This window comes from Pimephales promelas, chromosome 1, assembly GCF_988280905.1.
Source record: "Pimephales promelas chromosome 1, fPimPro1.hap1.1, whole genome shotgun sequence".
In the NCBI taxonomy this organism is placed as follows: domain Eukaryota; kingdom Metazoa; phylum Chordata; class Actinopteri; order Cypriniformes; family Leuciscidae; genus Pimephales; species Pimephales promelas.
In genome coordinates this window covers 17,144,196-17,160,353 of record NC_142769.1, presented here as the reverse complement: position 1 = coordinate 17,160,353, position 16,158 = coordinate 17,144,196, and the positions used below count along the sequence as shown (strand labels likewise).

General features: G+C 36.6%; 1 protein-coding gene across 2 annotated transcripts in view; it reads right to left on the bottom strand.

The window, feature by feature from the left end:
* Window positions 1-16,158, bottom strand: part of LOC120477884 (B-cell scaffold protein with ankyrin repeats) — a 105,882-nt gene that overhangs the window by 5,243 nt on the left and 84,481 nt on the right. For both annotated transcript variants that reach the window (XM_089128342.1, XM_039669812.2), the window contains exon 9: window positions 7,445-7,651. In XM_089128342.1, coding sequence (XP_088984468.1) covers window positions 7,445-7,651 — 207 coding nt within the window. The remainder of the gene's footprint in view (window positions 1-7,444; window positions 7,652-16,158) is intronic.

Below are 16,158 nucleotides of genomic sequence, written 5' to 3'. Positions count from 1 at the left end.
AATTCAACCTAGATTTCAAAAGCTGCAATAAGTGGGAATTTTGTGTGGCAATCCTGCATACTTGGGAATCCTCTTTCATTCTGTCTTTGTCCCCAGAGAAAATCAACAGTGCTGGCTTTCATTCTCAGTTATCAAGGGTTTTGTTTAACTTGTGAAGTCCAAGTTGCCGTAGTTTGAGTCCAAAGGCACAGCACACATTGGCCCCTCCCCTGGAGGCTTTCTACCTCGTGTGTAGGCGAAGAAATCTGATCAGTGTGTAGGCGAAAGACCCTCTGTAGGAATGGATGGAAAAAGCTTGCTTTCTTGCACTTAGTATTTTCATGTTGTGGAATAAGAGAGATGGAAAACATATGTAATGCGCAATGCTGACCCTATTTGGCCCCTGCTCTAAATGGTTGCAGATGTTGTCATAGTGGTCTAAATGGTGTGTGTGTGTGTGTGGTAAACCCTAAGTTGTGGGGACAAAATGGACATTTTTAGATCTCCATTAAGAACACAGATTATAAATCATACTGAATGTGTTTTTGTTGTTGTTTTTGTTTTTTGACAATGTAAAAGTGCAGAAAATTTTCTGTCCAAAATTCTCATCCGAAATGTTCATTCGTTAAAAAATAAATGTGACCTCACCCGTTGTGTCAATTATCTTTAAAGGTGGAATACCTAAGATTTTTGCATTAAAATATCCCAAAATCACAAGGCCAGTGTTATATATTTATGATGATAACTCACAATATTCCAAATGTTTCAAACAATGTTTTAAACCCAATACATATTCATATTTCATATAATATTCATATTCCCATTCAAAAAATCAACGTTTGGGGGTTTGCGTCGTGCGCGTGCTGTATAGTATATTACCTCTCTGCCGTCGTGCGCGTGCTGCATCTATAATTCTATTACATATATATATATATATATATATATATTAGGGCTGTGCAAAAATTAATTGCGATTAATCGCATCCAAAATAAAAGTCTGTGTTTGCATAATATATTTGTGTGTGCTGTATATAATTATTTTGTATATATAAATACACACACATGCATGTATATATTTAAGAAAATGTGTTATTCATATATAAAATATTTATATTTATATAATATAGATTATGTATTTATTTTTATATACAGAATTTAAGTGCAAATAATTCTTAAATATATACATTCATGCATAGGTATTTATATATACAAAATAATTATATACAGCACACACAAATATATTATGTAAACACAGACTTTTATTTTGGATGCGATTAATCGCAATTAATTTTTGCACAGCCCTAATATATATATATATATATATATATATATATATATATATATATAATTATTAACTGTTGGCAAACTAAGATTGTTTGTAGAATTTGTCAAATTCTTATTTTTACCTGGGTGCGCTTTCCCATACTGTTTCCTTGTGTAAGCAGTTGGAACATTTATTAAACATGTAGAATTCCAGAGCATTACATATAGTATTATAAATTCAGACATGTGTGATATATAAAAAAAATAAAACATAAGATTATCTTTTTTAAATTAGATTGAACACGGAGCAGTTTTTTCCTGTGAGTGAGACTGGAAAACCCGTAGTGGATTGGAGAGGAGTGATAACAGAACACTAAGACTAGAGTGCAGAGAGGAACGGGCTTTTGCTCCAGTCCTGGCTTTGCGTCCGTGCCGTAAGGAGCTAAGCTCTAGATTAGTGTATTTTTTAACTAATTTGCGGTAAAACTAGTCGATCACGAGTGGCTCATCAGGTAGATCTAGATAAACTCATCTTTCAGGGATTTGACCGGCCGGATTCACACTTCAGCGTGAGAAATCGGGGGTGTGGCGTGAGAGTGTGAGAATTGGCTCAATTTTGCGTGAAACTCACGCTCAATGCGTGAGAGTTGGCAACCCTGCAACCATGACTAGAGATCTACGGCATTAGACGCTATGCTGCTGCTGCGTCTCAATAAAGATTCTAGAGCGTTTTTTTTTTTTCTGGCCGATTCAGATCAACTCCAAAAAGGAGGACAAATGAGTGTCCGGCTTGAGGCTGCGCCGGACGCCGGACACGGAGCTTAAATTCCGGACTGTCCGGCCAAAATCCGGACGTATGGCCACCCTAATTGAGAATCTCACCTGAAAAATCTAATGATAACATCAGCAATTGTCATTCAAGCTGCTGATTTCTGTAAATTACTGCAAAACTAAATGCATATTGCAGCATAGGGCGAAGTCAGGATCCATTAGCAACGATTTGAGACAAAAATAATTAAAATTTTACATAAAACTATGTAAATGGCGCTCTGTGGCGCAGCAGGATTTTGAACACGGTCCTGAGACGTTGCTGGGCGCCGCGGACAGACGCCAAATGGCGCCGCCGGTATGTATACACTTATAGATAATAATGTGTTCGAATTTTAAAGATGTGGCGCGACACGGTGCTGCAGCTTCTCGTCCGGTGTGCGACCCCCTTAACGTTAATTTTGTGAAACTGTAGCTGTGGTTACTTACACGACATGAAAAGATGTGTCAAATGTACATTAAATTGATTTTTTTATTTTTATAAAGTTACCAAGGAGGACCAGCCACGTCAACTCCTTGCAAGAGACCTGCCCCTTCAAACCCTCTCCACTATAGCTTCGTATAGTGACTCGTACAGTAACTAATTTACTTTTAAACCTGACTTTTCTTGCGGTTATTTCAGTTTAATGAAAAACAAGCATGTCATTAAACGCAACGTTTATAGAAATCGAACTTTACCTCATCCATGACAACTAATTTTTGATTCCCGTCTGACTGATTTATTCACGGTGGAATTGAAAACAACAGTTCCCATCATTCCGCGTTCCTCCACGTCGTCATCAAGCAAAGCCATTGTTGTTGTTTTGAATGTAGCGCCCTCTAGCGGCATCTAAATCTTAGGTATTGCAGCTTTAAGGTCCGAAATCCGAGTCCGAAATTTCAGAGTTTCAGAGTCTGAAATGTTCTCATGCGTTTTTTTCAACCCTGTATCACACGAAATACGTTCTGAGGAAACTATTTTGCAAATCGCAATTACGTTACATGCCAACATATAAGCAGTGCTATTACGTTGGTCCTTAACGTAATATGTCTCATTGTTAATACGTAGATTTAATACGTTATTTTCAAAGATATGTAACGTACGTTTTTGTACGTTTGGATAGATGCTAAAACGTATAATATGGACGTATTTGCAACATTTAAACGTTTCCTTATTACGTTTTTACAGCTACAAAACGTTAACTATTTACATATGTTTCATATCATAACGATATCTGTATACTTTCACTTTTAAAGATAAATGTAACAAGACCCCTTAATCCTACTCCAAAAAAACATATTTATTTTATACAGAATATAAAAAGGATAAAACGTAATGGACAGAGATGTGTAGTTAAATGAGTTTTAGCATTAAAATATATTTTGAGCCACTAATCCCACTCCTATCCCTAAACCTAACCATAACCATTCCTTAAAACTACGTAGGTAACACAATTAAGAAAAAAAAACATAACAGACAGATAGGGCCTACATTTCACAATAATTTATTTATTTATTATTAACATTACCAAAAGTCGTTCACATGATGATGCGTTGCAGTCGCAGTCCTCTGGCAGTATTATAGTAGTTGTGTATGAGGTACAGATCAGAATTAAAGTTATTAACGTTAATCCAAAATGTTAATCTGATTTCGGTTCGCTCTCTGTCTGAAGGCACGCGCTCTTCTCCATTTCAAATGTAAATGTACTACACCGACTGAAACACGGCATGTCGCAATCTGTGACGAAGCAGGCGAGGGCCAATGAGCGTTTGATATCACTGCCGTAAAACATGTCGTAACGCTTCTTGAAGGCGCATTATTTGAATTTGAATTAATCACCAGCGCGGATTTGACGTTTGCGGTCGCTGCTGAGAAATGAAGATGAAGATCACTGGATAAAAGGCTGGATTTGGATCTGTTTCTTGCAAACAACGTATGGATTCTAGGATTTGGTTTACATCAAGCTAATAAAATGCATGTCTTTTGTGAATGTATCAGTATGTTGTGTTTTATTGAAGAAAATACTTTTTATATATTTATGAGTAACGTTGGTCTATTATATTAATAAATGCGAAGGAAAACTTAATTGATATGACAGTTGAATGCAAAAGAGTCAAAATTTTAATGCCACGATTATGCATAAATAGTAAAGAAACCTGCTTGGATGTATTATGTTCAGGAAAAACGTAATAGCACTGCAATAGTATTACGTTAAGGACAAACGTAATAGCACTGCTTATATGTTGGCATGTAACGTAATTACGATTTGCAAAATAGTTTCCTCAGAACGTATTTCGTGTGATAGACAGTTGGTTTTTTTCGTATTCATCATTCTCTGTTTCTGAATTATCAAAACACCTTTCAAAATGTTTGCTACAGATGCGAAAAACACAGAAAAACGAAGCTGATCTGAATTTTTTCATGATGTATGAAAGTTTCTGAGGCAGTGTAAGCGTGATTGAAAAAAACGTGAGGTTGTAATTATTTTTTAACGTGAGAAAAATTTCAGATCCGAATTTCGTATACAGTGTGCAAAGGTTTAGGTGTAGGGTTAGAGGATAGAATATGCAGTTTGTACAGTATAAAAATCATTATATCTATGGAAAGTCCACATAACATAGTCCCAAATCCCGGCTCCCAATGTAAAGACCAGCACATTATGACGCACAGTATTCCCAGCAGCGAGACTGATAAACTCTTTCCAACCCCCTCTGAACCCAACACATGCATACAGTACACACATTCATGTTGATAACTGAAGCACTGCCACACTGTGACCATTAAACTCTTTTGGCTTTCAGTTTTCTCGTGTGTTCCTCTGTCCGAGTTTCCCACCACTAATCTGTATCCATGGACACTGATCACCTTCCTCACAGCTGCCTGTCATTTGTGTTAATCATTGTGTATTTAATTCCTGCCAGTCTTCAGTTCAGTGTTTGGTCTTGTTTGTGTTATACACACTCTCATCTGTTTGCCTGTTCCTGAGTTTGCTTTATTAAAGAAAGTGTAATTTCTACTTTCATTTCCGTCTTCCTTGAACCACCCAGTGACACACACAGACACAGCATAATGACAGGGAAATATGACTCTAAAACAGTAGCGGTCCCTACACCCTAAAAACTTGTTTAACAATCTGTGAAGAGAGTGATGATGTACTGTATGATGTACTTGGTTTCCTCAGTTTCAACCACTCATATAACGAATTTAATAAAAATGGCCCATGGAAAATAATGCCTCTTTTTTTCTTACTTTGCTTTGAACAGTGTGCACACTATGTCTAATGTGCTCTGCTGATGTATGTGAAATATATACAAGGTAATTTTAACTGGTCCATGTTATTCTTTTTAAAACATTCAATAAACGTCAGTGATTAGTGCCAATCAATGAAAATGAACTATGTAGACTCCCTCCGTGATTTAAATACAAATTTCCTGTTAATATGAATTAGATGTAAGCCTGTTGTGATGTCTGCAAAAATATATACAAAAAAGGAGTTTGTATATCAGGAGGAGGGGATTTCAGAGAGAAGCTGACAATAACTAATCTGGAAAAAATAGCACATATCTTTGGCCTTCTTTTTGTCCATCATTCATAATCGTTCATCGTTTTTCTTCTCCTCATATTTCAGTCCAATAAGAAACCTTAGCCAAGATTTTGATTGTCAATCAAAAAAAAAAACAGTCTTCAATACTGAAATTGTACAACCGAAATTTAAAATCTGAAAAAAAAAATACAGATAGATAAGCAAGATAACTGTCAACAGACAAGCAGATAGTGACACTACTACAGGCAGACAGAAATATAGACCTATAGATAGATAAACAGACAGACAGATAGACACACACACACACACACACGAGAGAGAGAGAGATTTCTGAATGTGAGTCATTGCAGTGCATATGTTTTCATCTACTCTGCATTAAGAAATGAGGCTATTACAAGGTGACCATAGCAACACTAGCTAGTTACCACCTGTTAATGCAAAATAGCTTCGGATAGTGTTGTAAATATATCTTGTTGCTTTGCCTTACAGTGTCATGCAAAGTATCTATCAAGCGTAGCATCAGTTCTGGCTTGTCACGTTAGTCAAGCTCGCATCAGCTGATCCATATCTAGCAATACGAGGCATATCACTCTATACATGTAAGCTCCTTCAGTATTATCAGCAGCTGTCGCATTTCTCTAATTACCCCCTCCATCCCACCCATTTGGCATTTTGATTCTTCGTGAATCAGAATTCTCTAATAATGTTGTACAATACAATTAATTAATGATATCTGCAACACATCCATGTTGGTTCTGTTCCGTTCACCCTAAGGGAGGTTATTGCTGCTCTCCCTGCTCTTATCCATGCTATAGGCTGCGTGGATGCGCAGGGAGTTCTTGCCCAGAACAGAACCATATCGCCAATCCAAATGGTATGCTAATTATCAATCGCATGATAGTGGTCCTGACAGAAACTGGCTCATACTCACAAACACTAGGCTTTCCTGCTCAGACTCTAGTGTTATATATGAGAATAGTGACAAATATAAGGCTATTAAATGCTGTGCGCCTCCAAAGAAACAGTGGCAATTAGCTAGAGACATGGCTGTGGACACTTGTTAGAAGTTTGATGTGTTGTAACTTTTAGTTGCTAAGCAATTGTTCCTCTGTGAGTGCTGGTCAAGGGTGATGCAGGAATTGCGCGTCTTATTGTTTCACGAAAATAAGACATACTGTAAGTTCTATCTGGAATCATACTCTGAATTTGCAAGGAATGTCTAACAAGGGTTGAATACTGTTGTTCACAAGATCTTTCAGTCATCAGAAGCTAAAATGATTGTGATCTACATAAGGAAGAGTGTGCTTCTTTTATGCTTTATGAATACAGCTCAAGAACTGTGTAAATTATTTATAAAGCTCTAACAATACAAGTCACTTGGCACCTTCATCTAAATGAATTATTAATGAAACTGAAATTGAACATTTAAGAATGCTGCCTGTGATGAACGGCCCATATTAAGGTCTCTTTTCTCCCAGTCTATTAAAGGATTATAGGAGAAATAACAGTCTGAAATATTATTAAGTATTTATAAACACTGAGAACTAACTGACTGAACTGGGCCAGCACAGCGGCACCATCCATTGGCAAAATTGAAGGAATCATTTAGACAAGCATCAGCTCTGGTATCAGGAGTTATTTTTTTTTACAAGCATCAGGAGTTTGTTTTATTTATTTTATTTTATATATATATATATATATATATATGTTTTAATGTCACAACAGGTATTGAATAAGTGAATTTGCTGTCAGTGTCACCAATTCATTAAAGGTCCTCAATTGGCCAAAGACAGAAAAAAACACTGCAAAAATATTCATTATTATTTCTTAATCTTAATAGAAAATTCAAACCTTGTGCTATGAACGGAGTCTTGTTCTCCGGGGTGGGAAGTGAATCAGGCCGTGGGGTCGGTGCAGGGGGGCGGTTCACTATTACCACAGGGCTGCTGGGTCTAAGGATGGTGTCATACTCTTCCTCATTTCTACCCAGAGGAGTATAGAGATTCTCATCGTAATTGTCTTGATGTTCCTCATTATGATCACCCACCCGAAGATTATCTGTGTAAAGAACAGCAGGGGGAAATTTCTTGTCTTAAAATTTCTTGTCTCAATATATTAAAAATACTATTAAAAATGCATTTAGAAAAATACATTATATATATAAAAAAATCTGTATATGAAGAGTTCAGATGCAAAAGCCTCTAAGTGCCATTTGAAATTCTCTTCTAAAATGATCATTTTTATCAAGCTTGCATATTTAAGTTCAGTAATTTCACTTAAATGGCAATGAAGATTGTAATGTAAGTGAAATTACTGAACTTAAATATACAAGCTTGATAAAAATGGTCATTTTAGAAGAAAATTTCAAATGGCATTTAGAGGCTTTTACATCTGAACTCTTCATATGATCTTACTTTTATTAACACGATACAGTCAATGACAATCCTTTGTTGTCTTACAGACATTTACAACGTGGGCAGCTTTGCATTATGATTCATTTACAGCACAGCAAAATAAAAATGTTTTGAATTGCATGATGAACTTGGGCAAGCTCTGTGCTGACTTCGCAAAATATTTTACGTGACTGAAATGTGGTAACGGATTTATATGAGAATGTGAAGGATATACTTCAAAATATGCTGAATGAAGGAAGTGAAATGAAGGCTTTCTTTCAAGGATACTACAAATTGAGAAGGCCTTCTAAGATGCTTGATGATGTTGGAACTGAGATATGCCGTCTTAGTAAGCTAGCCATTGAATTATTCGATTTGTAAAAAAAACAACAAAAAAACACTCATTCATGGTGAAACACATACTGTGTATTGCTCAGAAGAACAGCAGTTCATTTTGCTGTGGCTTGTTTTGTCAATATAAGAAAAAAAACATAATAATAAGTAATTATTAAGTAACTGGCAATATTGTGTCTAAGAAGTTTAATTTAAAAATATAGCTGCGAGCAGCGATGGCGGGCCCAAGCCGGTGGCACCGCAACCCCGGTTCCTTTAGTTACCTAAATGCACCCGGGTGGCGGTGCCGAAGGCTTTGGCCCTTTTATGATTAAATGTTAAAACGGCTTGCCATACTCTGTCATTTCGACTAGTCACAATTATGTTACAGATATCTTAAATGATAATACAAACTATCCAAAATGTAAATACGAATAGACAGAAAGACGTTGTTGATATCTACAATGTTAATTCCGGACAGGCAAACTTAGCTTTTAAATGTTAAAAGGGCTTGCCATACAGGGACGTAGGCTCAGAGAGAGGCTCACCATATTCAGACCAAAATATCTGACTTCCTCTTGGTCCGAGCTAATGACTATGTATTAGAAAGTTGTACGGCTTGAGGAGTACAATGTATATACCGATTTTTGTAACTGTAGATAAAACTAACAACCAATGTAGTAGCACTTCTCTTTTTTTGATTGGCTGATGCGTAGCAGGGTCGACTGCTGAACTCCAGGCGAGACGCGCTTGATTCTCACGTGAGAGCGGCGCGGCCAGAGAAATTGCGTATATTAAATATATTATTAATAGTTTTTCCGCATGAGAAATACAATGTGTGACGGGAGTGTGAGACAAAAGACTGAAACGAGTGACTGTCATGCTCAATGCGTGACACACTATAAAAAAATATTTCACACTGACTCCACATTTAGGGGGCCACAAGGGGGTCCAAGCTTGTTGTCGCAGGGGCACTGGCCCCCCCAGGCCCCGCCTAGAACCGCCATTGCTCACACACACACACACACTTTCTCTCTCTCTCAAGAAGCAAAAACATGACTGCTAAAGGTTGTATCAGCGATGGCGGGGTAACATCACTTAACATCACGAGTGCTATTCCCTTAGGCCACGCCCCCTTGTCTCCCCAAAGTATTATAAGCAATCATGCGCATCCCGTGTGCAGAATGATGCACTTGAAGCAACACCAAGTCACAGCACGCAACGCTTCACATTGAAAAGAACATAGCGAAGGGATGGTATCTATAATCTATGCTTAGTAGGGCTGCACGATTTGGGAAAATGTCATATTGCCATTATTGAGCCAATATTGCAATTGCGATTTGCGACTCCGATATAATAAAATGGTTTCATGAGTCCAACTTGCTTGGTTCTAAAGTAAAATGCACACACAGATTAATGTTTATTTCTCAACTCAAACTAAAAACAACAACAACAATAAATGATTGATAACACCTATAATGATCAATAAACCATCAACCAAACCAACATTACAGTGATTCCATCAATTGAAAGCCATCAACTTTTTAAAAAATTATTACGCTTAAAAAAAATATATAACAGCTTTTAAATTAAGTGAACTTCAAACAATCCCCACATAAACCCATAATAAAAAACATATTTACCTGTGCCCTTCCTGTCTTAACAGGTACAGAAATTGAATAAAGTTATCAAACAGTCTGCGCTGCCTGAATCATAAATTATATATATAATAATCCTTATTAAAGCTACAAAAGTTCTTTACTCAAGATCAGTGAGTAATTTTCTAATTTCCCTTTGTTCTTTTAACTTTACTGAAAGAACGCTTTATTCGCTGCTGGCCCTTTAAGAGCACCCGTTGCCGAGACGCGGATCTCACACGCGCCTCATAGCACAACTCTTTTCGTCCATAGACTTTTCTTATGTTATGAAGATACTAGACAAAATCACATTTTGGCATAATTGTGTGTGCTATTGTTCGTTCAAGCTCGAAAGAGAACTGTTTATTCTGGGCTGGCACACGGTCAGTGCATGCGCATTATGCGAGTCTCATCTATTCTAATCTAGGGCACTCACAGGCAGCTTTTCACTTCTTGTCGTGCAAAATGCGAAAAGGCATTTGAACCAATAAGAGGGGGATCTTGTAACACTAGTCAAAGGATGACAAAAAAGAAGAGATGCTGCGCTAATAGCCCTACTTTGTTTATTTCATATAAAATCGCGGCATTTTGCGTTATATAATTGCATAGGTTTGAGATCGCTATTACGACTGCGATATAATTAATCGTGCAGCACTAATGCTTAGTGTATTCTAAAGGGCAATAAACTCCACTCCAGCAAGATAGTCATTTTATGCAAATCATAGACCTTTATGCCTTATCTACAAATAAAGTATAATATTGGGAACATTGATCTTGAAGAGAGTGTCGTCGTGTTACTGTCGCAACCGAACGCGACGCGCTAATGCTGATGCATGGAGAATGACTGAGGCGAGATGACTTTCCGTTAACTTTAACTTAGAGACTAAAATATTAATTTTACCACACATTAAGCTATTGAATGACTTTAGAAGTCTTGGAATATAGTGTGAAAACTTGATTGTGCTTTACAGTTTTTTATGCCTTTAGTGGGGCTTAACAAAATAACACAATATGCAGAATGTCGGACGTCACTTATAGGCTAAACTGTTTTTATAGATAAAACTATTTACATTCGGCAGTCATGAAAACAAATCTCAGATAACGGTTGACTAGGTAACAATGTGTAATTTTGCGCCGGAGTTCTCCTTTAACTTACATTAGCTAGCTAACTACGAACGAGCTAACCAGATAACATTAACAAATTGACAAGCACTTACTGGGCACAGTGGGCAGAATGGCTCTTCAAATGACGGACGAAATTGGAGGTTGTCATCTGACTGTCCGCGATCTTAACGTTGCATGTCTTGCAAAGCGCTGTTCTTTTGCCATCTTGTTGTAAGAAATTCTTGAATCCAAAAGCGACGACGACCCTCGTTATCCCTCCGGCTGACATGTTGATGTGATCTGATGTAAGTGGGCGTGGTGTGCGCGTAAGGTATGAGAGGGCATGACTGATGATCTCGTGATCCAGTCATGACAGCGCTATTCTCAGCCTGCGCTCCAGCTGGATCAACTTTATTTTTTTTTACATAATTTATATATTTTAAATTCAAACTGAAAACATGATGTGATTAACACTCAAGTCATATTATTACATGCAAGTGTGTTTGATTTATGGACCAAATTTTCAGATCAAGTTTATGGACCAAGTTAATTTAATTAATAAACTAATTATATAAAACTATTAATGCACTACAATTAAACTGGTTATATGCCTTTACTTATAAAAAATAAAAAACTTATTTAAAAAAATACCAGGCTTAAGGCATTTATTTTTTATGCAGGCCATACACACAGGAGTGAAATGGTTAAGACCCCTCCCCCTACAAACACACACACATACACAGACAGGCAAAAACAGAGATGTAGGCTCAGATTAAGCAAGACCACATTCAAACAAACATATCTGACTTTCTGTGGGTCCTAGCTAATGAGTGTCAATTAGAAAGTTGTCCGGCTCGAGGAGTACAATATACATACCGATTTTTGTAACTGTAGATAAAACTAACAACCCTACTTTTGTCAAAAGGTGGCGCTACTGAGCCCTCACCACGCCCGTTTCTGAAACATTGCACGTGTCTACTGGCTAATAAATGTGATGTGTCTGTCGAGTTTCATGCATTTTGAAGCATGCTAAGGGTCTCAAAAGCATCCTAAAAGCATCCTAAAAGAAGGGTAAAGTTTGATGCGTCGCCACGGCAACATCTTCAAAGATATCAAGAATCCATTCACAGGTCTACATCTGCCGTATGTTTACATTATACATATGAAGTTTGAAGCAAATCGGGTAAAAATAAAAGGGTGATATCAAAGCATTTTGAAAGTGACACACTTCCTGCTGCCAGTTGGTGGCGCTATAACTTTGACTCACAATAGTCACATCCATGTGATCGTCCTCTTACAGCGAACATACTGCTGAAGTTTCATCAAGATCAGTTAATGTATGCTGAAGTTATAACAAACTTCCTGTTTCACGTTTCTCGCCATGATTTCGTTTCCTCGCCACGGCCAAACCGTTCGAGATATCAAAAATCCCCTCGCAAACTTTCATCCTCAATGTCTTGACTTCACGCTGACCGAGTTTCGTCGAATGTGGATCAAAGCTCTAGGAGGAGTATTTCAAATACCATTGCGAGCGTTTTACAAACAAACCTCAATAGCCGACTTCCTGTTGGGCTGGGGTAAAAAGTAAGAGCGCGAGGTATAGATGAAACGATGAGATCAACATGTGTACCGAGTTTCATATTATTACATGCAAGCGTGTTTGAGTTATGGACCGAGTGTTCGGACCCCGTTCCAGGGGGCGCTGACGAGCCCCCCTGCCACGCCCAGGTACCAGCTTCAGCCCGGCTCTGATGGCCGCGGGTTCTGACCCGTGTGCAAAGTTTCAAGAGTTTTCGAGCACGTTAAGGGCCCCAAAAGTGCCCAAAAGGTAGTAAAATAATAATTATTATAAATATAGCTGCGAGCAGCGATGAAGGGCCCAAGCCGGTGGCACCGCAACCCCGGTTCCTTAGTTACCTAAAAGCACCAGGGTGGCCATGCCACTGGCTTTGGCCCTTCATCGCGGATCACAGCTATATATATATATATATATATATATATATATATACTGTATATATACATATATATATGAAGCCGGTGGCACCGCCACCCTGCTGCCTTTAGGTTTATTGTGCACACATGCAAAATGTAACCCTGCTTTGACTGATGCAAGCTCTACAGCACAGTTTATAGTAAGAAAGAATATAGTAAGAAAGAAAAGTAAGCTGTTACTCTGAGATGGTTTGGGAAACAAACATTCATCATGTCGCATTGGTTTTAGTTACTTGTCCTCAAACAGAGCCCTACTCTGTTTATATTTCAGTTACACATTCTACATTGATTAAAAAAGAAAAATCAAATGTGTTTTTAATTGATACAGAAATAAAATATTTATAATTCAGCTGAGAATAAAGTTAGTTCAAATTTTAAGAAAAACAAATATATGATCTGAAATATAGCACATTCATTTTTAAATTCATTCAGGTTCAATTACCAAAAATACAATCTTAATTTAATTTAAAGCAAATAATAAATCTAAAATATATGGGTTATATGCATATTTTGTAAAAAAAGAAAGAAAGATATATATCCAAAAACACAAGGCCTTAAACTTTAACAAGGGTGCAACTCTTTTCACTACAACAAACATAGTCACACACACAAGTCAAGTCACTTACATTTTATATGCAATATTGACTTTTTAGATGCAATATTGACTTTTTTCTGTTTCAGCAGAGAAAATAGTTAAACAAAGATCACAGCGACCCATCGCGCATCTCAAAGCAATGTGTTTTCTCATTACTGAATGATTCAGCATTTTGAATCCATGACTCGTTCATTAAGACGGTCATCTGGCGACACCTTATGGTGATTTAGGGTTATGTTTAAAAGTATCGTTCTTTACAGCGATTTTTAATTGACTCCTGTTAAACCAATCTCGTAACATTATTGTGTAACCGATTTAATTTGATCAGCCTTACCTAGGGTAACAGCCCTATAGTGTCTTATTATTCTAAATTATTGAATTTATTGATCAAATTTACTAATGAAAAATGAAGCATACATTTATTAAGACTAGGCTGCCCTGCAGATATTAGGCTACAATATGCAGATTTAAATATACCATTTATCAAATAATCTGTTTATTTTTAGGTTACACATTACATTGTTTAAAAAATCAAAATCAAATGTGACCCGCTCTGGCGAAATGAGTCGGAAGTTGCAACCTTCCATTTTAAGATATGGGCCGATTATGTGGAAAAACCATGAAATAACAAAAAAAAAAAAAAAAAAAAAAAAAATTTTTTTGCTAATTTCAAAGAACAGACATTCAAAAATAATCTCACAGGGTTTCGTAGTCGAGATAATTGAGTAAAGGTATTTAAATAACGATTAAAGTTGTCAAAGCTTTAAATTCGCTGAAATAAACATTGCTCTTCTCAACTCCCTTCGTCACCTCTGAGCATTTCCTATCCCCTGAAACGTTGAACTCACTGGAGGCTTCTAACCTAAACTGCGTGAGTATATTTATCTGCAAGAAGAATATAGCCTATGTAAGGCTGTAACGATCGCGACACTCAGATCCACGAACCTGTGTCGCGGTGTGAGAAGACAGAATCACGACACCGACACGTCCCTTCAACTCCCGAAGTTATCCTTCACGTCCAGACCCAATGCTAGCTACAACATCTTTAAATTACTAGGCTATTAGTATTATTTGAAGTTAACATTATAAAATACGTAGACTTACACCACAAAACTTAAATTATTACTAATTTTTTTTTTAAATTGGGCAATTTCAGCATTATGGAGGAGATCCAATTCCCAGATAATTAAATATTTTAATAAATTGGCCTATGTGAACCACACTGCACAAACCAAAAGTAATACTCACCCGATGAAGAAGGGTTGACTCTCTCCAGAACATAAAATCTTTATTTTATTTTCCGTGTTCGCATTTATGAGGAAAAACAATCCGAACGTGACCGTTCTCTAGAAGCAGCACTAAAACTTTCACATAGCTTAAACATGCAAGCACAAAGCCTTTCTTTAAAGTAAATTTCGTTTTAAAATAATTATCTTAATTTAAATCAATGTTTCATCAACCAATTACTAGGATTTAATAATAAGAAATAAATTGCAGACAATAGGCTAGGCCTAATCACGACGCGGAGACGCGCGGCACGTGAACTGAAGCTTGTCTCATGAACCGAAAGTCAGCGTATAAGGTATCCTCACAGACATATATATTGAAATGTCTACTTTTAAACACAACCATTCAAAATGAAAGAAAACAGACTGCTCTCTGCTTATGTGGGCTAATCCGTATGAAAACTGAATTTCTCTCTGACTCCTCTTTAATCTTTCTGATTTTAGAACATTTTTGTAAAAGTGACTTTTTAATTATTTATTTCAAAAAAATTAAAAATAAGTTGAGTTTCAGCCTCGTTAAATTGCATTTATATATGTTAATCTATTTGGTCAAATTAAGCTATATAAAATAAATAGTTTATCCCTTAAAATGCTATGGATTTTGAAAGATATAAAAAAAAAAAAAAAAAAACGGGCAAAAAAACTTTAAAAGCGATTTTCTTAGGTTTTCAATTGGAAAAAAAAGGGCAGACGACCAGAATTCAAATCTGTATATCGTTACAACCATTCAAGGTATGACCAAGGTATCATTTGAAAGCTTACAGTGTCCTCTTTCCATTCATATCAAAATCTCAATTTTTAAATTTGGGTCACTGTGACTAATTTTGCTGGATCAGGTCGGTCACAAATGTGTTTTTTATTGTAGTATTATTTTATACAGAAATACATTATAATTATATATAATATACAAAATATAACCGTGGGCGCGATTAAACAGTGTTACAATAAAACTCAACATTGTGTTTTTTAAAAATAAATTCAAATAATACAAATCCCGAAATTGCGCTAATTTTAAAATTAAACTAAAACTCATGGCTGCACAAGCATTCATAACTGTGCGCGCCAACAGCGAGGAACCAGCAGAACAGAGTGAACGTTCATTCTGTTTAGTTCAATCCTACTTAATAGGAATTTATTTAAAATGCTTGCTCTACTCCACAACATTAATGTCTTGTGCGGATATCTGTATTTTGACTTTCGGTTTTAAGTAAGCGATTTAAAAGTT